The sequence below is a fragment of the Crocuta crocuta genome, unplaced genomic scaffold (genome assembly GCF_008692635.1).
Source record: "Crocuta crocuta isolate KB4526 unplaced genomic scaffold, BGI_CrCroc_1.0 scaffold77, whole genome shotgun sequence".
Lineage (NCBI taxonomy): Eukaryota > Metazoa > Chordata > Mammalia > Carnivora > Hyaenidae > Crocuta > Crocuta crocuta.
In genome coordinates this window covers 7,247,001-7,268,322 of record NW_027532172.1, presented here as the reverse complement: position 1 = coordinate 7,268,322, position 21,322 = coordinate 7,247,001, and the positions used below count along the sequence as shown (strand labels likewise).

General features: G+C 57.0%; 1 protein-coding gene across 4 annotated transcripts in view; it reads left to right on the top strand.

Moving 5' to 3' along the window:
* The window catches only part of CACNA2D2 (calcium voltage-gated channel auxiliary subunit alpha2delta 2), a 115,051-nt gene extending 96,275 nt beyond the window's left edge, over nt 1–18,776 (top strand). Inside the window, exons 6-38 of one of the 4 annotated variants that reach the window (XM_077776985.1) lie at nt 2,936–3,067; nt 3,255–3,312; nt 3,973–4,023; nt 4,150–4,249; nt 4,368–4,526; nt 4,762–4,869; nt 4,968–5,046; nt 5,615–5,664; nt 5,842–5,931; nt 6,115–6,186; nt 6,378–6,452; nt 7,640–7,714; nt 7,792–7,863; nt 7,950–8,021; nt 8,126–8,187; nt 9,074–9,150; nt 10,338–10,358; nt 13,082–13,142; nt 15,231–15,328; nt 15,522–15,612; nt 15,721–15,783; nt 15,933–16,036; nt 16,302–16,400; nt 16,489–16,577; nt 16,777–16,824; nt 17,067–17,138; nt 17,242–17,394; nt 17,540–17,592; nt 17,693–17,748; nt 17,906–18,032; nt 18,187–18,296; nt 18,396–18,478; nt 18,570–18,776. In XM_077776985.1, coding sequence (XP_077633111.1) covers nt 2,936–3,067; nt 3,255–3,312; nt 3,973–4,023; nt 4,150–4,249; nt 4,368–4,526; nt 4,762–4,869; nt 4,968–5,046; nt 5,615–5,664; nt 5,842–5,931; nt 6,115–6,186; nt 6,378–6,452; nt 7,640–7,714; nt 7,792–7,863; nt 7,950–8,021; nt 8,126–8,187; nt 9,074–9,150; nt 10,338–10,358; nt 13,082–13,142; nt 15,231–15,328; nt 15,522–15,612; nt 15,721–15,783; nt 15,933–16,036; nt 16,302–16,400; nt 16,489–16,577; nt 16,777–16,824; nt 17,067–17,138; nt 17,242–17,394; nt 17,540–17,592; nt 17,693–17,748; nt 17,906–18,032; nt 18,187–18,296; nt 18,396–18,478; nt 18,570–18,710 — 2,801 coding nt within the window. In that variant the 3' untranslated portion in view covers nt 18,711–18,776. Of the gene's footprint in view, nt 1–2,935; nt 3,068–3,254; nt 3,313–3,972; nt 4,024–4,149; nt 4,250–4,367; nt 4,527–4,761; nt 4,870–4,967; nt 5,047–5,614; nt 5,665–5,841; nt 5,932–6,114; nt 6,187–6,377; nt 6,453–7,639; nt 7,715–7,791; nt 7,864–7,949; nt 8,022–8,125; nt 8,188–9,073; nt 9,151–10,337; nt 10,359–13,081; nt 13,143–15,230; nt 15,329–15,521; nt 15,613–15,720; nt 15,784–15,932; nt 16,037–16,301; nt 16,401–16,488; nt 16,578–16,773; nt 16,825–17,066; nt 17,139–17,241; nt 17,395–17,539; nt 17,593–17,692; nt 17,749–17,905; nt 18,033–18,186; nt 18,297–18,388; nt 18,479–18,569 lie in introns of all 4 variants that reach the window. The other 3 variants (XM_077776983.1, XM_077776982.1, XM_077776984.1) reach the window with 3 other exon arrangements.
* Nucleotides 18,777–21,322: the final 2,546 nt, after the last annotated feature.

Below are 21,322 nucleotides of genomic sequence, written 5' to 3'. Positions count from 1 at the left end.
AAGTCACTATGGCTGGAAGGATTTGAGTCAGACATGAGGAGGAACTTCCTAAAGATCTTGAGAGGTGTAAGGGGAGGAGACCAAGAGTCAGGCACTAGAGAGAGAGAGCTCTAACAGCAGGCTTTAGGGCCCTGGGGTCTGTTGAGCATAATTCTCTGAGCACCTACAAGGCAGCCTCAGAATCCAAGGGTCCCACCGGGTGGAGGGTCTTGGAACACAGGTCCCAGAGCTTCTGGATAGTCTCCAGAATGCAAGGAATCCTCCAGGGCCCTCAGGGAGGCCCCCTTCCACCCTTAGGGTCAGTCAGCCCTTCTAGGCAGCCTCGGGGGGGTGGGGGTGAGGACAGATGCTACCCATACACACACACTCCTGTCCCTGCCACGGGCCGCCCGCAGGCCACCTGCCCGAGCCAGCCGAGGAGCACTATCACAGGCAGGCACACTAATTAAAACAGGAGCCATACCGCCCTGCCCAGTCACCCCTCGCTACCCACACAAATTACATTTTATATGTTTTTTATTTACTGTGTCACTTTTAATTAAATCTGTAATCGCCTGCCTGAGGGGGCATGGTCCCCGTTTCCCAACTCAGCGTGATCTGAGAGTGTGTGCATGTGGGTGTGGGTGTGTGCACGTGGGGCTGAGTAGCAGGCCCTTTCCAGGCAGGGAGGCCAGAATGCTTACACAAGTGTGCCTCGGAGTGAATGCATGTGTGTGCGTGTGGCCACGGAGACTTGCAGGGACAGCCCAGCTGAGGCAGGGGTCTACTCTTGGCTCTTGACCTGAGTCAGTGACACCCCTCTGGCAGCAGCTAGACAGGCTTCCAGGACAGTCTGCTCTAAGCCTCTCTTTGGGAAGATAGGGAAACTGAGGTCCAGTGAAGGTTGGGACTTTCCAGGCAGCCTCTGCCGGGACAGGCAGTACTGTATGAAACATCTGAGAATCTGGTTTTATTTTTTTTTGTTAAAGAGAAAAATAGAAATTGTTCGACTCACTAAGTTTCTAAATTAGGAACAGGACCATAACATACTGTTCAATAGGCACAGCCAATGCTAGAAATGTGTTTTGTTTTCACATTATGGTCAGTTAAGGGAAGCTACAAGGACAGGGAGAAGGGAGGGGGAGCAGAGGGAGAGGGACCAGGCAGCACACAAGATGGAGCAGAGGCCACACACTGGAGGGAGAGAACAGAGGGACCATGCCCTGGAATGTATCAGCGCCTCCTAGACTGTGGGCGGAGACTTGAGCATTTGTATCTTTTTTTTTTTAAGTTTATATATTTATTTTGAGAGAGAGAGAGCGTGCACAAGTCAAGTCAGGGAGGGGCAAAGAGAGAGAATCGCAAGCAGGCTCTGCACAGACAGTGCAGAGTCCGACGCGGGCTCAAACTCACGAACCATGAGATCATGACCTGGGTGCTTAACCCACTAAGCTACCCAGGCAGCCAGTCCAAGTATCTTCTCTGAAGAGAAGAGAAGAGAAGAGAAGAGAAGAGAAGAGAAGAGAAGAGAAGAGAAGAGAAGAGAAGGGAAGAGAAGAGAAAAGAGAAGAGGAGAAGAGCCTTTGGAGGGCATTATCGGGTTCTCACTTGGGGTAGATTTTGATAAGGATCTCGAAACAAGTGGGATAATGGTGTAAGAAAGGAAGTGGAAGATGGGCGCCTGGGTGGCTCAGTCAGTTAAGCGTTCAACTTCAGCTCAGGTCATGATCTCACGGTTTGTGGGTTTGAGCCCCGCGTTGGGCTTGGTGCTGACAGCTAGCGCAGAGCCTGGAGCCTGTTTCAGATTCTGTATCTCCCTCTCTCTCTCACCTTCCCCTGCTCGTGCTGTCTCTCTCTCAGAAATAAATGAAACATTAAAAAAAAAAAAAAAAAGGAAGTGGAAGAAACTAGAGGAAAAATACAGCCCCTAGGGGAGGGCTTAGGTACAGAGGCCTGCCAATAGCAGGTGTCCAGCTCACACACATACATCGGCCAGATTTAGGGCCATCCTGAGTTGGGGGCAGGGATGCTAGATCCCGGCTGAGGGATCTAGAGGACTGAGCCCATTCATCTGAGAGAAGCCTTGGTCTATGAGTGGGCATGGGGGTGGATCTGGCCAAGGAATCATATGTGTGCAGCCACAGAGGTCAGGGGAAAGGGAGGGTGAAGGTAACTGGTCATGAGGACGTGGTTGTGAGAGCGAAACCCATTGGTGTCCTCTTATGGGTGCAGAGTACTGTACCTTTGTGCCCATGGTGGCAGCTGGGCTGCTGGGCAGGTAGGTTGAAGAGTGAGGGACTCACACACCTGGCTGGAAACACGGAGGTTCAACACAGATATACCTGTTGGGGAGTGCAGGCTGTATGTATGTATGTGTGTATGTGTGCAAACATGCATGCAAGTGTTGGAGCAAGATTGTGGCATAGCCCCTGCCCCTCCAAGAGCCCCCGCCCCCGCCCCTACCTGCTCCTGGCCCCAGTTGATTAATCATGGAGCTGAGTGGCTTCCAGCTTATCAGGTACCTTAATAGCTGAATAATTCCAGCCCCATCATCCGGCCCTTAATTGCTTTCTTGTGGCTGCAGCCTGGAGTGCATGCTGAGTGGGTGAGACCCCAAGGGACCAGCTGCAAGCTTCAGGCAGCATGCTGGATGGGTATCCCAATGCACAATTCGCTCCACCTGGGCAGCCCCTCTCCAGGGTCCACAGGCCACAGCTGCCCTTCCTGATCATGTGGGGCCTGGCTGAAGGGTAGGCTAAGCTGACTTGGGATGGGGTAAGGACCTGGAGGTCTTCCCGGAGGAGCTGGTGCAGCCCTAGCTGAGCCCTGGGGAATGGGAGCCTGGCTAGGCAGAGAGCAGGTGAGGCTTTCTAAGCGGGGCACTTGTCGTCATGGTGAGGTTCCACAGGGGACCACCCAGGTGCTCTTCACCTCAGCCCCCCCATTGTCCCCACAGCTACTGTCATCCTTAATGAACTCAACTGGACAGAGGCCCTGGAGAACGTGTTTATGGAGAACCGCAGGCAGGACCCCACACTGCTGTGGCAGGTCTTCGGCAGCGCCACTGGAGTCACTCGCTACTATCCAGGTGAGTGTCAGCCCATCTCTCCTGTCCCCTCAGCACCCACCCTCCTCCGTCACCCAGCCCACTTATCCTGAGGTTTGTGGGATGGGTGGTCAACCCTGTGGGCTGTGAAGCAGCCAGTCCTGCAAAGCCTGTCTACCCTGGCCGGGCCCTTCCCTGCCAGACTCCCTCACCTCCTCTCCTCCCACAGCCACCCCATGGCGAGCCCCTAAGAAAATCGACCTGTACGATGTCCGAAGGAGACCCTGGTGAGTGAGCAAGGAGGAGCTGGGCAGGGACACCCCCCTCAGTTCCCCCACCTCTGCTGCCTGCTCCCCTCCCTCCCAATATCCAGGCCTCGGAGCAGGGCGCAGCCAGCTCTATCCAATTTTCATTTCACACATCGTTGCCACTGGAAAATGGATCCCATCACCCAGGCAGGCCTCCCAGCTGCCTCTGCCCCCCATCCACTGCCCAGCACTCCACCCCCTTGGAACTGAGGGGTTGGGCCAGTGGGGGTTCCCAAGAGTGAAAGTCAGTTGGCCAGCCCCTGAACTACCCATCTGAGCCCTGGGCACCTCTCCCTCCCTTCTGCCTCTCCTGCAGTACCCCATGACGTCCCCCTTCCCTGCCACCTGTTCATTCCTGCACACAGCTGGGACGCAGATCTTGGGGCCTCATCCTGAGCCAGAGGACATACGTCCTACGCCCTCTCTGGATCATCTGCTCACCCCTCCTTTGGCTCAGGGTCACTCATGTCATGGGCAAGGACTGTTTTTTTAACTGTGATATCCTCAGTGCCTAGAACCCGGTCTGGCCCATGCAGTGAATGCTCAGTAGAAACATGTTGAATCAATATGTGTGTAAAGGGAAAAAGGACCCCCAAGGTCCCGGGGAGGCTGGCCCTAATTGAGGCTTCTTCTGGGCAGGTATATCCAGGGGGCCTCGTCGCCCAAGGACATGGTCATCATCGTGGATGTGTGAGTGAGCAATGCTGGCAGAGGGGAGGGGGGAGCAAGGGGTGAGAATCTGCTGCCTGGGAACATCCATTAGGGAATGGCAGGAGAATGCCTAAGGCCTACCTAGTGCCTCCATGACCTTCCCAGGAGTGGCAGTGTGAGTGGCCTAACCCTGAAGCTGATGAAGACGTCTGTCTGTGAGATGCTGGACACGCTCTCTGATGATGACTACGTGAATGTGGCCTCGGTGAGTGCCAAGGTGGTAGGTGGGTGAGGAATGGGTCATACACACCACCCCTGCACCGTGCAACAGCTGACTGCCCTGGCCAGCCTGAGGCCACTCACCACCCTCACTGTCCCTGCAGTTCAATGAAAAGGCACAGCCTGTGTCATGCTTCACACACCTGGTGCAGGCCAATGTGCGTAACAAGAAGGTGTTCAAGGAAGCTGTGCAGGGCATGGTGGCCAAGGGCACCACAGGCTACAAGGCCGGCTTTGAGTATGCCTTCGACCAGCTACAGAACGTGAGCCCCGTGGGTGGGTGAGCGGGTGGCTGGGGACAGGCAAAGGCCTGGGCTTGGTGACACCGGGGAAATCAAGACAAATGGCCTTGTTAGCGCCCAACAGGCAGCTCGGGCAGATAGCACCATCTGCTGCGGGGAGGAGGGCCTGAGGGCCAGGACTTCCGGTGGGGGGAGACCCACCCCTGGACCCGGGAGGGGCCGAGAGCTGCCTGACCCCAAACCTACTCCTGACCAGTCCAATATCACTCGTGCCAACTGCAATAAGATGATCATGATGTTCACGGATGGTGGTGAGGACCGCGTGCAGGATGTCTTTGAGAAGTACAATTGGCCCAACCGGACGGTGAGGCTCAGCTCAGGTGGGGGCCACCCTGACCTGGGCCTGATTCAGGGAAGGGCTGTTGTCTGGTGGCCACAGCAGTAACCCCAAGCCCCAAACAGGTGCGTGTGTTCACTTTCTCCGTGGGGCAACACAACTACGACGTCACACCCTTGCAGTGGATGGCCTGTGCCAACAAAGGTACAGCGTCCAGCATCACTGCCTCGGGGCCTGCCTGCCATGCCCTGCTTTCCATCTGGTTGGTTGTCCACCTGTCCATCCATTCCTCCAGCTTTCCAGCTGACTGTTTACCCACTATCCATCTTCGTGTGCATGTGACTGTCCATCTCTCTGGCCGTGTAACTTGTCCATATGACTGAGCATCTGTCTGCCCATCTGTCCATTGTCCATCTATCTCCTGTCTGATCTGCTCCTGTGTCTGTTTGCTGGTCGGTCTACCTCTCCATGCATTTGGGCCTGGCCCCTGGGTGGACTCTGAATGTCACTACCATCCTAGCAAGAGGGACCTCACCCTGCCTCTGCTTCCTTACACCCCTACACTCACGGCCCTTTCCCTAGCATCGGTCCCATTGACAGGGCAGTGGAAGGGAGCACTAAAGGGATAGGAGTCTGGGGAGAGTGACACCAGAAAGAGAAGAGGCCTGAGGGACAAGCCCAAGGCTGCTGACACACCACAGGGTACAGAAGCCCCTGTGCCATGGATCCCACGTACCACCCAGACCCACCTCTACCTCCCCTTCCCTCACAGGTTACTATTTCGAGATCCCTTCCATTGGAGCCATCCGCATTAACACGCAGGTGAGACCACAGGCACCTCCCCCCCTCCTCCCAGCGCCTTGCCTCCTGGGCAATGTGTGAACAGTGGGCTCCTGTGATGTGAGAGCGCCCCCTGGTGACTTGCTGATATGCCGGGAGGCAGAACAGAGAAGGTGCAATGGGCGTATGAACTTGTGACCCCTGCCGCCTTTTCCCCAGGAGTATCTGGACGTATTGGGCAGGCCCATGGTACTGGCGGGCAAGGAGGCCAAGCAGGTGCAGTGGACCAACGTGTATGAGGATGCATTGGTAAGGCCTTTGGGACCTCCCCCACAGATGTGTCCACAAGGTCAAGTTCCTTAAGGGCCCCCATATGGGAGTAAACCAAACAAGAAAAAAAGGGGCCTGTGCCTGAGCCCATCCTCTGATCACTCAGGGTAGGGCATGACTGGCCACAGGAGACTAACTCATCCTCTCTTCCTCTCACTTCAGGGACTGGGGTTGGTGGTGACAGGGACCCTCCCTGTTTTCAACCTGACACAAGATGGCCCTGGGGAAAAGAAGGTAAGTTTCCCCACTAAGGAACAGCTAGGCATACACTAGGAGGCCTGGGATGGAGGAGGGACAGACAGGCCTTCAGACTGGATGGGGCAACTATTTGTGAATAGCTTGAGGCCTTGGGAGTGAGGTTTGGACAGTGGGGCTTTCCTGTGGACTTGAACCCATTTCAGACCCCCCCATGCCTCTGCTCCCAGAACCAGCTGATCCTGGGTGTGATGGGCATCGATGTGGCTCTGAATGACATCAAGAGGCTGACTCCAAACTACACGGTAAGTATCCATCTGCCCATCCACCCTGCTCTGGGTCCCACAGGGACACAAGCCAGGCTCAGCAGAGGAGTCTAATGGGGATTACAGCGCCTCCAGGGACACCTCTGAATTCAGGCAGTCAGGAGAGGCTTCCAGAGCTGGGCCTAGAGCTGGAGTCGGCAAACTTCTGTGAAGGGCCAGACTATGAATATTATAGGCTCTGCCAGCGTAAATACTTATCCTCAGTTCTGCTGAGCGGCCACAAACAAAACAAATAAATAGGCATGGCTGTGTTTGAATACAGTTTTGTTTGTGGATCCTGAAATTTAAATTTCACATAATTTTCACATGTCATGAAATAAAATTCCCTTTTCAGCCTTTTTCAACCACTTAAAAATGTAAAAAAAAAAAACATTCTTAGCCATATGGTAACAGGTGGCAGGCCAGGCATAGCCCATGGGCCATAGTTTGCTGACCCTTGGACTGTCAAATAGACAAGAGGCGTACCTTGGAGTTACAGGAAACTCTCTGAGCAAAGGACTAAAGGTGAACCAAAATCATAAAGCAGGGAGGAGCAAGGTCAGTGTGGCTGGCCCAGCACCCGCAGTGAAGGCAGTTTCAGTCTTGGTTGTGGAAGAGGTAGGGGTAGGATGTGTGTGACAGCATGTCCACCCCTGAGCCACATGAAGGCCCCATGTCATTGGCCTCCATGTGCAGTGAGAAAACGGTCTAGAGAGCTAAGGGTGAGTCCAGGGTCCCATTCACTCCTCCATCACTTCCACCGGGAAAGGGTATCCAGGGATTCCAAGGGCACCCTCTTTCCTATGCACTCTACTGAGATGGGGACCAGGAGGAGGCAATAGTGGGGAGGGGAGGAGAGGATGACAGCAGCCTTGAGGGGCCAGCGGAGGCAGAGCAATCCAGCTGACTGACAGCTCCATGACAATTAGGGATAGTTGGGGCAGAAGGCCAAATCACCTTGCGGTCCCATGTTGCCAGTCAGCCTCAGCAAGGGCTGGTGCATGCGAGATACCAGCCTGCTAGACTTGAACTTGAGAAACAGGCTCGAGGTCACATGGCATGTGGGGGCCCCTGGCCCAGGCAAGCAAACCCTCAGTGGTATGGAAAGCAGGCTAAGGTAGAGCTCCAGAGTCTGGGGAATCCCTACCCAGCCCTCCAGGCCCTGAGCCCCCAATCTACGCCCCCAGCTTGGAGCTAACGGCTATGTGTTTGCCATTGACCTGAACGGCTACGTGTTGCTGCACCCCAACCTCAAGCCCCAGGTGAGCTGGGGGGTGGGCAGGAGGAGGGTAAACTCTACAGGATGGGGATCCCTAACTTCCTGCCCTGCCTCCCACAGACCACCAACTTCCGGGAGCCTGTGACTTTGGACTTCCTGGATGCTGAGCTGGAGGATGAGAACAAGGAGGAGGTAAGGAAAAGGAGAGGAGTAGGGATGGGAGCATCCAGAGCAGCAGAGAGTAGAGACCCCACCCCTCACATCTCTGGCCCTTCCAGATCCGTCGGAGCATGATCGATGGCAATAAGGGCCACAAGCAGATCAGAACGCTGGTCAAGTCCCTGGATGAGGTGAGAAGATGGTATAGGGGGACAGAGTCAGGGTGGGCATCGTCCTATTCTCCACCCCACCCCTGCGTACTGGCTCAAGTACTTGACGCAGCCTCTTCTCCCAGAGGTACGTAGACGAGGTGATGCGGAACTATACGTGGGTGCCTATAAGGAGCACCAACTACAGGTGAGTGGGGCAGGACTGGGTAGGCAGGGAGGGGTGAGGGGGAGCCCCAGAGCCCAGAGTCTGAGCCCTCTCCTTGCCCAGTCTGCGGGTTCTCAACAACTGCAGCCATGATCCCAGTGGGGCACCAGGAGCCAGGGCTGCTCACTACTCACCCCAGGACTCTCGGTGCACCAAGGAACCCCTTTTGCTGGCCCTTTAGGAACACTGGACAGAGACAAGACAGTGCATCTGACGTCTCCCCATGCCACACCACCCTCTCATGTCACCCCTGCCTGGATTGTATCCTGGGTATCTGCACCCAGGATGTCACCCTCAATACATCCCCAGGCCTGCTCTCAATAGGCACCACAGCCTCGGAGCAGGTACCCTTGCAGGTCAGGCCCAGGCAGTGTAGGCTGTCTTCTTGTGCCCCCCAGAGCTGGTCTCATTCACCCTCCAATCCCAGCTCATGACTGTTTCTCACGGTATTAGCACCAACCCTGCTTTTTGATGGCTTTCACATGGCCTAAGTCTCGGGACTGAGGGACCCTCCTCCCATGGCTGTGCACCCAACAGCCTAGCTCACTGACAGTGTTCTGTCCCTGTTGAGTTTGCCACTGGCCAGATAGAGGAGGCTGGCTGGGGATATGGTGTGTTGGGGGGAGACTGCTGGTTGGGGGGGCGGGGAAGGGCATGGAGTTGCTTTGGGACTGGGAGTTCTGAGGCCTCCAAAAGAGTTTGGGGAATGAACCTCCCACAGCTAACAGGGAAAGGTGGCCCTGGTGGTCAGGAGAGGGGACTTCACAGCCTGGGCCACTCTGCCCAGCTCCAAGGTGGGAGCTGAATGCCAGTGTGGCCCACCTCTCCCCAGCAGTGACATATGCCCCTCCTCTCCCCTCCTCCCCAGCCTAGGGCTTGTGCTCCCACCCTACAGCACCTTCTACCTCCAAGCCAACCTCAGCGACCAGATCCTGCAGGTCAAGTGTAAGTGGCCCGGCCCCTGCCTGTGCCCTGCACCCCTGCCTCAGCCCCGCACCCTGGCCGCCGGCCCCAGGCAGCATAGCCAGCCACCGGCGGCAAGGCAGCCACTCCTGCCCAGTCTGCCCACCCCCAGGCGCCCGCAGGCTGGGGCACCAGCCATCGGAAAGTCTGTGGAAATCTGCATGCCTGCCTTTTCTCAAATTTGGTTCCAGACCATTCTCTCATGATTTCCGTTGAGGTTTTTGGTTTTGGTTTCTCCTACTGCGTGTCTTCCCTCCTTAGCTTGCCTCCCCCGCACACCTCTGGGGGCTGCATTCTTGGAAGACACCCCTTCCTCTCAACTCTCCTCCCCCCTGTGCCCTGCAGCTCTCTCCCCCTGTGGTGTCACCCGCCAGGGTCTCTCTCTCCCCCTCCTCTGACCCCCTCATTCATCCTCTCCCATTTCCCTCCCCCCTCATCCACCCCTCTCACCTTCCTCCAACCCCCACTGCCTTACTCTCTGCCCTTCCTTTTCTCTTGCCGCCTTCTCTCCGCCCCCTTCCTTCCCTCTCCTTCCCTCCTTCTCTTTCCCTTCCCTGCACCCCCACCTTCCCTGTCTCCCCACTTCCCTCTTCCTTCTGCTCCTTCCCTCCCTCTCCTGCCCCAGCACCTTACTTTCTCTCTCTTCCTCCCTCCTTCCCTCCCTCCTTCCCTCCCTGTTCTCCCCCACTTCATCCCTGATCTCCTACCCTCCCTGCCTCTTCCTCTCCCTCATTCTCCCCCTCTCTTCCTCTCTAGACCTCTCAACTTCCTTCCCTCCCTGGCCCACTCCTCTGCCTGTGGCTCATTCCTGCATGTCCTGCTCACCCTGGGCCTCCCCCAAGAGGCCTCCGGAGCCTGTGGCCCCGCCTGCCCACCGCCCGAGGTCACTGGGAGGGAGGCTGGGGCTCCAGCCCCACCGGGCACCCCCCACCTGCCTGGCCGACTGGGGCTCATCTCCTTTGAGTTTTCTCGCTCTCTCTTTCTCTCTCATGTCGTTTTTTTGCAAGAAGTTTCCTTTCGGTATGATGATGAGACACAATATTTTCATTCAAACAGCCATTGAATAAAATATTGTTTGTGCCCCTCCCCTTCCCCTCCCCCTTTTCGTTTGTTTTTGTGTTTGTGTTGTTTTTGTTTTCCTCGCTTTCTCTCTTGGTGGACTGTCCCAGTGCCAATCAGCAAACTGAAGGGCAAGTATATTCAGAACCAGTGCACCCTCCTCTCCCCACCCTACCCACCCTCACACCCCTGCTTGCCCCCCTCCCTGCCCAGGACCAGCCAAACCCCTGCTCTCCAGGGCTCCCTCCCAGCATCCCCTTGGCTCCTCCAGTTCTTGCCTTTTCCCTCATCCCTAAACCCTATTACAGCCAGGAGCCCTTCTCCTGGCCCTGCCTGCAGGGTGGTCTCCGGCGTGTTCTGAGAACTCAGGCCCCCTCCTCATCCTCCTCTCTCCCTCTGGGCTGGCCCCTGCCCACCCCCGCCTTCTCTGTCCCTCCAAGACAACTCAACAGTGGGGACAGGGCTGGATGCCTCTCCACCACCTCCCACCCAGCAGGGCAGGGGGCCTGATAGGCAGGGCTAGACCAGTCTTCAGTGGGGCTTATGTGAGGCTTATGGGAAAGGAAAGTGCCATCCACATGAGGCTTCCTCTGGGATAGTTTTTCCTCCTGTGATCTCCGGCAGTTGGTCCAGAAGCTGGCAGCCCTCCAAGGGGTGACAGAAGGCTCTGGAAGCCCTACACCCTGATTCTGGGATGGGCAGGATAGGGCAGCAGCCATGCCACTGGGAGGGCCAGACAGATCCAGCCATTCTGGGCACCATCCTAGGTGCTGCAGTCCCTGTCCCCTGCTGCTCCCCCTGCCCCCGGAGACTTTGCTAAGGCCCACTGGCCCAGCCCAACCCTGGTACTTGCTGCCCCTGGGGCAGAGGGTCAGGTATGGAGAAGGTATTCCCCTGGGAAATAAAAGCAGACTCAGGAACAGTGAGCCTAGCCAGGAATGGAAGGAAATATGTCTGGACCCCAAGGGCCAGCAAAAGAGCTTGGAGAAAATCATTCTGGGCATGAACAAAGGTTCTGGCACTTAGGGTTACCCAAGCCAGACATTCCCGAAAAAGGTAGGCAGTGAACCCACAAACTCTGGTGGAGAACAAGGAGAGTAAGAGAGAACAGCATATGAGGGTCTCTGCCACTAGTGCACAGACGCCCCTGCCTGGACAGATAGGCATGGAGAGCCACAAGGGGAGGTCCTGTCCCCAGTCCCCATGGCCTGGAAGCCAGGGCTCCCCAAGAAGCCCTAGGGACCCAGTCCCGCCTAGTCCAGCAAAGGGGATACAGCTGGCCCCGCTGGCCAGGGTGGGGGTGGGGGACGGGCCCTACCCCCACTGGTTTGAGTTGTCTTTTCTCCCCTTTCCACATCCATCCCAGTGACCCCAGAAATGCAGGGCCCTGATAACAATGACAATTATAGCCTAGTCTCCCTTCCTGCTCCCTACCTCCTTTTTCTTTCTCCTCCTTCCCCTCCCCCGCACCCGTTCCCTGTCGGCTTGTGTCCAAACCCTGCCTCACAGTCCCATCAGAAAGCAACAGTCCAACCAGTGACTGCCCAGTCCCTGCAGGCACCCCAATCCCACTTCCCAGAATCTTGCAGTGCATTGTGGGAGTATCTGGGAACAGAGAAGACCCCCTCTTCTGCAAAAATAAGCCTTGGATGACAGAGAGGTCAGAACCTTGGTGAAGACAGGATTGGAAGGTGGGCTGCCCCAAGTGCAAAAGGCCACAGGGCAGTGGCATGCCTCCAAGATGCAGACCAGCCAGGTGGCTGATCCAGCTGGGCAGGGAGAGGCCACGGAAAGCCCAGATTCACTCACAGACCCACACTGAGACCCTTGTACACACACACACACATGCAAGCACGCATGCTCTGCCGTGTACCTACGTGCTAACTCTCACACACATGCACAGGCCCAATTGATAGGTCCCTAAGAGCACCCCACACCTTCTCTGGAGCACCAGCATTCCTTTTTGGCTGCTATGAACCCAGACAGGTCCTAGGAAGGGTCAACACCCACCCTTCTTCCCCACCTGGCCTCATGCTCCCAGCCCAAAAGGGCAGGTGTACAGGTTCACGCAGCATCCCTGTGTCGTCCTGGTCCCACACCTTCCTCCCACAGTGTCGCAACATTCCCAGGCACGAGTCTCCCCTCACCCAGCCCCCCCAGCCCAGGAAAGACCGCTGGACCCCCACAATGCACTGCAGCCCAGCCCCAGCTGCCCACACCGTCTCTGGTTGGACTGTCTGTGCCCGTGAGAAACTCCCTCGGTTTGGCCATGTTGATGCCTGACACAGAACAAAAGCAAGACCTACCAAAATGCAAACAGCTGCAGCAAAGAAAGAGAGATAAAAATCCGCAGCCAAAAGCCAATTCCCTTCCTCAAAGTCTCTTTGGAGGCAAAGGAAGCTCAGCATGCGGTTTTTTCCATTATGGATGTGATAAGAGCGAGACCGGCGCCTCCCCCAGACCATGCATATATATAGCAGTGTGTGTATATATATGTGTGTGTGTGTGTCCGTGTATATGTGCTATACAGCCGTATGGAAGCATATACAGCCACGCCACGGGACTCACTGCCGACAGAGGACCAAGCCTGGGCAACATATTGGCTATAACTGCCCTCCTCCTGCGATGCTGTAGTCTCCACAGGCCCCCCACCCCTCCCTGCCCGCCCCTTCTATCTGCCCGCCCCTTCTCTCTGGCTCGAACTTGAACGCGGAAGTGGCGGGTTCCCTCTTTGCTGGTGTCTCCCCCTCCCTCAAGCCACCCTCTGCCCTGTCCCTCCAGCCCCGTAAGCTCTGAGCCCCCTGGCCTCCTGCCTCCCCAGCCCCCGCCGGATAACCCCCCATTTCTGTTGCAGATTTTGAGTTCCTGCTCCCCAGCAGCTTTGAGTCTGAAGGACATGTTTTCATTGCTCCCAGGTAGCTTGCGTGTGGCCTTGCTGAGGTGTCCTCCCCAACCCCAACTGCCCTGGCCCCGCCTCCTGCACTGCTGCCTGGAGCTCTGTGTGTGTGTGTCCTGTGCAGTGTCGCCCCCCCAACCCCCACCCCATGCATAGCCCCGTATGTCCGGCCATGTGCATACCTGGGCCATGCAGCCGCACCAGGCAGCAGTGGCCAGCCACCCACAGTTCCAGTCCCCACCAGGCCTGGGGCAGGAGGGCTCTGGACTCTGCTGAGATTCCCTGCCCTCCCAGGCCACCAGGAAGGAGCCCTTTCTGCCCTGGGCAAGCTGTCCACAACACACTCCTCACTGGGCACCTGCTGCTCTGGTTTGTGGCACCCTCCCCAAGCCCCACCCTGCACCCCCTCCTTGTCCTGTGTCAGTCAGTGTTTGTGTGGGTCTGGGGATGAGCCAGCCAGAGCCCCTGTCGGCAGTGCTGAGTTTGGGTGTGATGGCTCACAGAGGACTGGGGGAGGTAGAGGGTACAAGAGCTTTGAAGAAGTTCTCTAGCAAGTGATGGGTCAGGGCCCAGTGCAGGTCCAGGCTTGGACCATCCCTGAAGTGCACATTCAGCATGCACACACACGTCCTTGTGTACACACGTTCTGCCTGTTGGCCCAAAGTGAGGAGGCCAGCAGCGCACCCCCCCACACACACCATGATGAAGCCCTCCCCTGTGGCCTGGCTTTGGATGAGGGTCGGTGGGTGCAGCTGACAGAGACCCATGGGCACTCTCAGGCACCACACGGGGGCTCTGGACATTCCTGACCTCCATGTGTGTGCACGTGTGTGCATGCACCCACAAATTTCTCTGACTCTCTGTAGATGTGTTTGTATCTGTAATTGTGTATGTTTGTAAGAGTCTGAGTGTAAATGTGGAGTGGGCTGTGTGCACTAGTGACTATGGAAATGAGTGACAAGGCCTGTGTGGCACACATGACCCCCGAGAGAGGGGACTGTGTTTTTGTCACTTCTGTATCTTTGGCGTGGGAGAGCTCAATAAATACATGTTGGGTGAGTGAATGAACTAATCCACAAATATAAAGGTACATACTGTTGGGGGACACTGGGGGGCAGTTGTGTCTGAAGCACAACTGTGTGGGCGTCACTCTTGATGTGTCAGGTGTGCCCCCCACCACAGAAGTACAGGTTGTGCACTGTACAAAGGCCATAGGGGCCAGAGAGCAAGTGGGGGCTGCAACCCAGTCCCAGGTGCCCTTACCAAACTGTGCACCCTAGCACAGCCTAGGGAAGCAGTGCATTTTAAAAATTCCCACAAAGCTGCTGCATTCTGCCCAGCAGGAAGGCCTCTAGTGGCAACTGTGTGAATGAGGGATTGGACAGGAGAGAAAGCTCCATCTACCAGGGTGGAAGGACCGCTCACCACAACTTCCTGGGGGACAGAGCCCCAGGCAGGCCTCCCGTGCCCCAAAACTCCCATGTTATGTTCTCTGGACCCAGAGCCTGAGCCCAGTGAGGGCCTTGAGGAGGCAAGGGATTTGAACTGTCCACATCTAGGGGAAGAGCATTCCAGGCAGAAGGAGCAGCCAGTCTGAGGATCCATGTGTTCCCACTGACTTCTGTGACATGATGGAAAAAACTGAGGCTTGGGGAGCTTAAGTGAGTCGTCCAAAGGTGCAAAGCTAGGAAGCAACAGGTTGAGGTCTTACATTCAGGCTGACTAAGCCAGCATGGTACTTCGCCCACCTTGTTCCCACGGGAACGCATACAGGTGACAGGCCAGCCACAAGGCATCTCCTGGGGCCTCCCAGGTGTGCCATTAGGGTCCAGCTACACAAAAGATGTGGGAGGCTCTGCAGGGATATGCCCTGGAGGGAGAACATGCCAGGCTGGAGAAAGCAGACCTGCACTCTTTGTCAGCTCTGCCCCTATTCAGAGGTGGCAGTCTGCGGGTCACGTAGTGGCTGCAGCTTGTAAGAATACACACCCCCTGCCGAAGGCTCAGGCTTCTCAGTCAATCGCCAGGCAGGCCTGTTGGGAAACCTCAACCCTACTGCTCTGTCCAGCCCCCCAAGCCCACTCTTCTTGCCCCTCCCCACCCCCAGAGAGTATTGCAAGGACCTGAATGCCTCAGACAACAACACCGACTTCCTGAAAAACTTCATTGAGCTCATGGAGAAAGTGACTCCAGACTCCAAGCAGTGTGAGTGCCTAGTGGGGCAGCCGGGTCTGGGCAGTGCCCAGGCTACAAGGGGGCAGCCCAAAGAACCTAGAGACCGGGCAGGTGTGATGCAGACCCAAGCCCAGGGCAGGGCCTGGGCCGGGTAGTTGTGGGGGGAAGAGTGGGCAGGGAGCCACAAGAAGACGTCCCCTCCACCCCTAACTTCCCATTCTAGGCAACAACTTCCTTCTGCACAACCTGATCTTGGACACAGGTATCACACAGCAGCTGGTGGAGCGTGTGTGGCGGGACCAGGATCTCAACACGTAGGCACCACCCCACCTGTGCGGGCAGGAGGTTGGGATGGGCCCAGAGGCCCTGGCCCCACCCTGCAGAAGGCAGGCCTGTGACTCACCTCCCTGCTGCCCCCCCAGGTACAGTCTTCTGGCCGTGTTCGCTGCCACCGATGGTGGCATCACTCGTGTATTCCCCAACAAGTAAGTGACCTACCCTGCCACCCAACAGCCTGCCCCTGCCTGGGACCCTGCCTCTGTCCTGCTGTCCATAGACCTTCTTGCACCTGACTGAGACACTGTCCCCCACACACCACGCCTTCTACCAATCTCTGTCTTTCTCGGATAACCAGGGCAGCGGAGGACTGGACGGAGAATCCGGAGCCCTTCAATGCTAGCTTCTACCGCCGTAGCCTGGATAACCATGGCTATGTCTTCAAGCCCCCACACCAGGATGGTGAGTGTCCTCCAAGGTGTCCAGCAGCAGATGAGAAGTTGAGCCTTCCCTGTCTGCTCACCCAGGGCTAGGCTTTGCTCTCTGAGGCCCATCTCAAACATGACACTGGCTGAGACTGGGGCAGATGAGGAGAGAGAGCTAGGCTGTGCCAAACACTACACTGAGTACTGGGTACTTGGCTTGGGCCCCTGGGTCCACAGGCCCAGCACAGAGTGGTCAGTGTGACTACCAGCCCCTGCACCTGACCATCCCACCCCACCTCCAGCCCTGTTAAGGCCACTGGAGCTGGAGAATGACACAGTGGGCATCCTCGTCAGCACAGCTGTGGAGCTCAGCCTGGGTGGACGCACACTGAGGCCAGCAGGTGAATGCCTGGGGTGGAGGTGGGGAGACAATGGGCAGGGTGGTGCCCAGAAAGGCAGACATCTATGGCCCCTTGCTCTCCTCTATAGTGGTAGGTGTTAAGCTGGACCTAGAGGCCTGGGCTGAGAAGTTCAAGGTGCTAGCCAGCAACCGTACCCACCAGGACCAGCCTCAGAAGGTACTTGGGCAGGATTGGGGGCAGTAAGCCCAGCAGAACCCATTCTGGAGTCTCCCAGGAACCCTTACCACTCACTCAGAGTGGTTCCTGTGCCTATGGAGGGGGCAGTTACAGGTGGCCTGGGGATCCAGATGTACAAAGGGTGACGGGAGGGGGAAGACTGGCAGGCACCTTATGGTCCTTGCTCTCTGCCCAGCAGTGTGGTCCCAGCAGCCACTGTGAGATGGACTGCGAGGTTAACAATGAGGTGTGTGTGCCCCAAACCCTAGCTTACCCTGATCCCAGATTTCTTAATCCCAACTGCAACTTCTAGCCCATTGTTTGGCCTGGGGGAGGGGGGGGGTCTCAACATACCACCCTGACTTTACAGCTTTACCAGAACTGGGGGAGTGGTGCCCCTTCCACCCAACCACCCTACTGCCAGGGTCTGGGGAAGAAGGTCTGGGCCTGATCCCCTCTCCATCTTCCTCCCCCTTCCCCACCTCTCAGGACCTGCTCTGTGTCCTCATTGATGATGGGGGATTCCTGGTGCTGTCAAACCAGAATCATCAGTGGGACCAGGTGAGGGTCAGGGGGAGGGTAGAAGGAGGGGGCTGGGATTTGAGCTTTCTGGGGATGTGCCACTGCCACCCCTGTGACTACCACTCCCTCCTGGCATTCCCAGGTGGGCAGGTTCTTCAGTGAGGTGGATGCCAACCTGATGCTGGCACTCTACAATAACTCCTTCTACACCCGCAAAGAGTCCTACGACTACCAGGCAGCCTGCGCCCCCCAACCCCCAGGCAACCTGGGTGCTGCACCTCGGGGAGTCTTTGTGGTGAGCCCAGTGATGCCTGGCCTGGAGATGGGGGAGGGGGCGCTGAGACACCTTCCCAGAGATGACCCTCCACCTCTGATGAGAAAGCTGGAGGTGACCCGGGTTCAGGGACAGCAGTAGCAGCCCATGCCCCTCTCCATTGCAGCCCACCATCGCAGACTTCCTTAACCTGGCCTGGTGGACCTCGGCTGCAGCCTGGTGAGTCCGTGGGGGAAGGGAGCTGAGCAAGGGTGCTCCCTTCCCAGAAGGGCTCAAGAGGAGTGGTGGGGCTGGGCACTTAGTGACCCCTGCCCTGCAGGTCCTTGTTCCAGCAGCTTCTCTACGGCCTCATCTATCACAGCTGGTTCCAGGCAGGTAGGTGGGGCTTTAGAGGCCCCTCCTCGAACCCCCCTCCCCAGTCTAAGCCCAGACCCATCCCAAAGGGAGGTCGGGGCTTAAGGCTGATTGAGGCTGAGACCCAAGACCTTGCTAGGGTGAATGGGTGGGGCTGAGGCGCTCTGGGCCCTCGCAGACCCCGCGGAGGCTGAGGGGAACCCCGAGGCGCGCGAGAGCAGCTGCGTCATGAAACAGACCCAGTACTACTTCGGGTCGGTGAACGCCTCCTACAACGCCATCATCGACTGCGGAAACTGCTCCAGGTGACCCCAGGGACGGGGACCGGAGGGCTGGCTAGGACTCAGCGGGGCCCATGGGCGGGGCCTGCCGGGTGGGCGCGGCCCGGGGCGGGGCCGGGGCTGCCACGGAGAGGGGCGAGGCGAGTCTCAACGCCCCGCCTTTCCGTACTGCCTCCAGGCTGTTCCACGCGCAAAGACTGACCAACACCAACCTTCTCTTCGTGGTGGCCGAAAAGCCGCTGTGCAGCCAGTGTGAGGCTGGCCGGCTGCTGCAGAAGGAGACACACTGTATCCTGCCCCAGCCCCTCCCCGCCGCCCGCGCCCTCTCCTGCCCCGCGTGCCCCCTCCGTGCCCTGCTGCCTCCTTGACTCCCCCACCCATGCCCAGCGGACGGCCCGGAGCAGTGTGAACTGGTACAGAGACCGCGATACCGGAGAGGCCCACATATCTGCTTTGACTACAACGCGACGGTGAGGAGGGGGCAGCGCACTTGGCATCCCGCTCCCCTCCCCTCCCCTCCCCGGGCCGCCCGGCCAACCTGCACCTTGCCTCTTCCCGCAGGAAGATACCTCAGACTGTGGCCGCGGAGCTTCCTTCCCGCCGTCGCTGGGCGTCCTGGTCTCCCTGCAGCTGCTGCTCCTCCTGGGCCTGCCTCCCCGGCCGCAGCCCCAAGTCCACGCCCACGCCTCGCGCCGCGTCTGAGCGCCCCCTCCTGCCCCTCTCCAGGCCTCCCCGCCTCTCCTATGCCCCACACACCCCGCCTTAGAGCCTTGCCTCCTCCCTCACCAAAGGACCTGAGCGGCCAGGCCCAAAAGTCTGAGCCTTGGAGTGGGGGGGGCGGGGGGGGTGAGGGGTCCCAAAGGAGGGTGCCGCAGGTCTTTGGCTCCCAAGCCACATCTCGCCGCTGAACCGTCAAGTGACCCCAGACCCTTATCCCCACCAGATTCACCCACCCCTGAGGGCTGGGACAGGGAAGCCACAGTATTGGTGCCAAACTAGGCCTCCACTGCCCACCCTGCCCCAAGGCTCCCTTTGTGCGGGAGACCTACGCCCTGCCCCAGCTGGACTTCTCTAACCTCTAACCTGGCCCTTATGTCCCACCCAGGACCAAATCTGGATTCCCTGGAATAATGAAATTGAGATAGGCAGTTTGAGGCTTGTGCATCCCAGCTTAAGTCCTGGCAGGAGAGAGGTCCTGAGGCAGCCCCTCAATGGGCTCCTGCCCCTTTCAGGCTTACAGTCATCTCCCACCTTCTTCCAGCCCTGCAGGTGAGAGGCCAGTGACAGTGATACTGGCTCAGACACAACCCCATACACACCTGGAGCCCTGAGGGCAGAAACTGGACTCACATTAGACTTACCTAGGAGGATGAACACATGAACACACACACACACACACACACACACACACACACACACCATGGGGTGGGGTGGGGGTGAGGGCTCACAAAGCCTTACACAGGGCAGGGGGTTGGTGGGAGGTTTGGCACATGCACACTTCATCTGCTCACCGCCCACCTCTAGTCTGACCTGCAGCCCAGCTGGTCCTCTGTCTCTAAAGCTGAATGTCAAACAGTGCCAAAAGCTGGGGCAGGGTGTTCACCTCTGTCCCACCCTAGCCGCCAGTGTCCCGGAAATGTCCCTCACCCCACCAGGTGCTCATTATAACCATTTCGCACTAGTGTCAGGCCCCCAGTGGGACCACACATGCCACTGCCTGCATCTCTTGGCAGAGGAATCTTCACCAGACATTGCCCTTTGCGTTAGCCAGAGTGACCTGATCACTCCTGGCTGGGCTCTCCCACCCCCAATCTGGCCCTTACACACTCAGGCCTGTGCCCCACTCCCTGTTTCTTCACATTCACACAATTCAGGGGGGGCAAACTGCCCTCCCCTGCTGAACACACGTGCACACATACACACATGCACACACTGTGCACACACAGAGGCTGGGCCCAGGCACATGTCTTCACACCATTCATTCTGATCATTTCCCCCATAGGCATCCCAGCCTGGGGGCAAGTGGGGGACGGAGAGCAGGGGGGTGTGGCCAAGAGGCTCAGATGGACTGGGAGAAGGGGGGAGGGTGATGCATTAATTAATGGCTCCGTTAATTAATGTCGCTTGTTGCTTTCTCAGTGTGTGTATGGTCCATGCCCGCTGCTGGTGCCAGGGTGGGCACCCATGCTGTACACCCAGCCTAGATGCCAGCCATGTCTTGCGGGGGCGTGTGTGTAACTGTAGTGTAGTCAGGTGCTCAATGGAGAATATAAAAATAAAGAATCAAACATATACAGAAAAATAAATATATATTTTAAGTTTAAAAAACAGGAAAACAGACAAACAATCCCCATCAGGTAGTTGTCCAACCCCCAGCTGGGTCTAATCCTTCTCATCACCCACCCGACCTGGCTGCCCCCTGACCTCGGGCTCGGGGGATCTTTGGGGGACTGGGGGGCCATTTCCTTTTCTCTGCCCTTTTTTTTGGTTGTTGTTCTATTTTGTACAGACAAGTCAGAAAAACAACAGTGACAAAAAAGTCAAGAAACTTTGTAAAATATCGTGTGTGTGATTCCTTGTAAAATATTTTCAAATGGTTTATTACAGAAGATCAGTTATTAAATAATGTTCATATTTTCACTTCAAATGGTTCCCATGCACTGTGTCTGCCTCAGGGTGGGGACCGGGTAGCTTGAAGACAGGTGGCCATGACCTCAAAGTCCCGCCTAACACTCAACTGGGAATGAAGGCCATTGCAACCCAGGTACCCAGTGGGTGTAGGGCATGATGCTTCCCGGGCTTCCTAAGTACCAGATCCTTGACATCCTTCATCTCATATAATTTCAAAAGCCTCTGAGAAAAGCTGTTCTTAAAGGCCAGGATGACAGAAGAAAGAAGACAAATGAAATTTGAGTTTAGGCAGGCATCTAACCATCAGGTCAGACCACCAGGGCCTAGTGGGCAGCAATGAGTTAGTACGTGACCCAAGTCCATGACCTGGTATTTGAGGGCCCATCCTGCTGTCCAGAGGAGGCCAGAGTCTGGCCCACCGATAAGCATGACCACAGCTCCTTTTCAGCCGAGAAGAGTCCCAAGACCCAGGGCTCTCCCTGACTGCCACTGCTCATGCTGAAACCTAAAACTGAGTCTGTTTCTGTGAATCCTCTGAGACCTCCCTCTGGCCTGCCCTACACCCTTGTTCATTTTAATCCCAACTCTCTTAATACTCAACCCTACTCCATGTGACCCTTTACACTGTTTTCAAGAAAAGAAGCTAGTAACCACCAGCACAGAGTTTTCCTCAAACCACACCC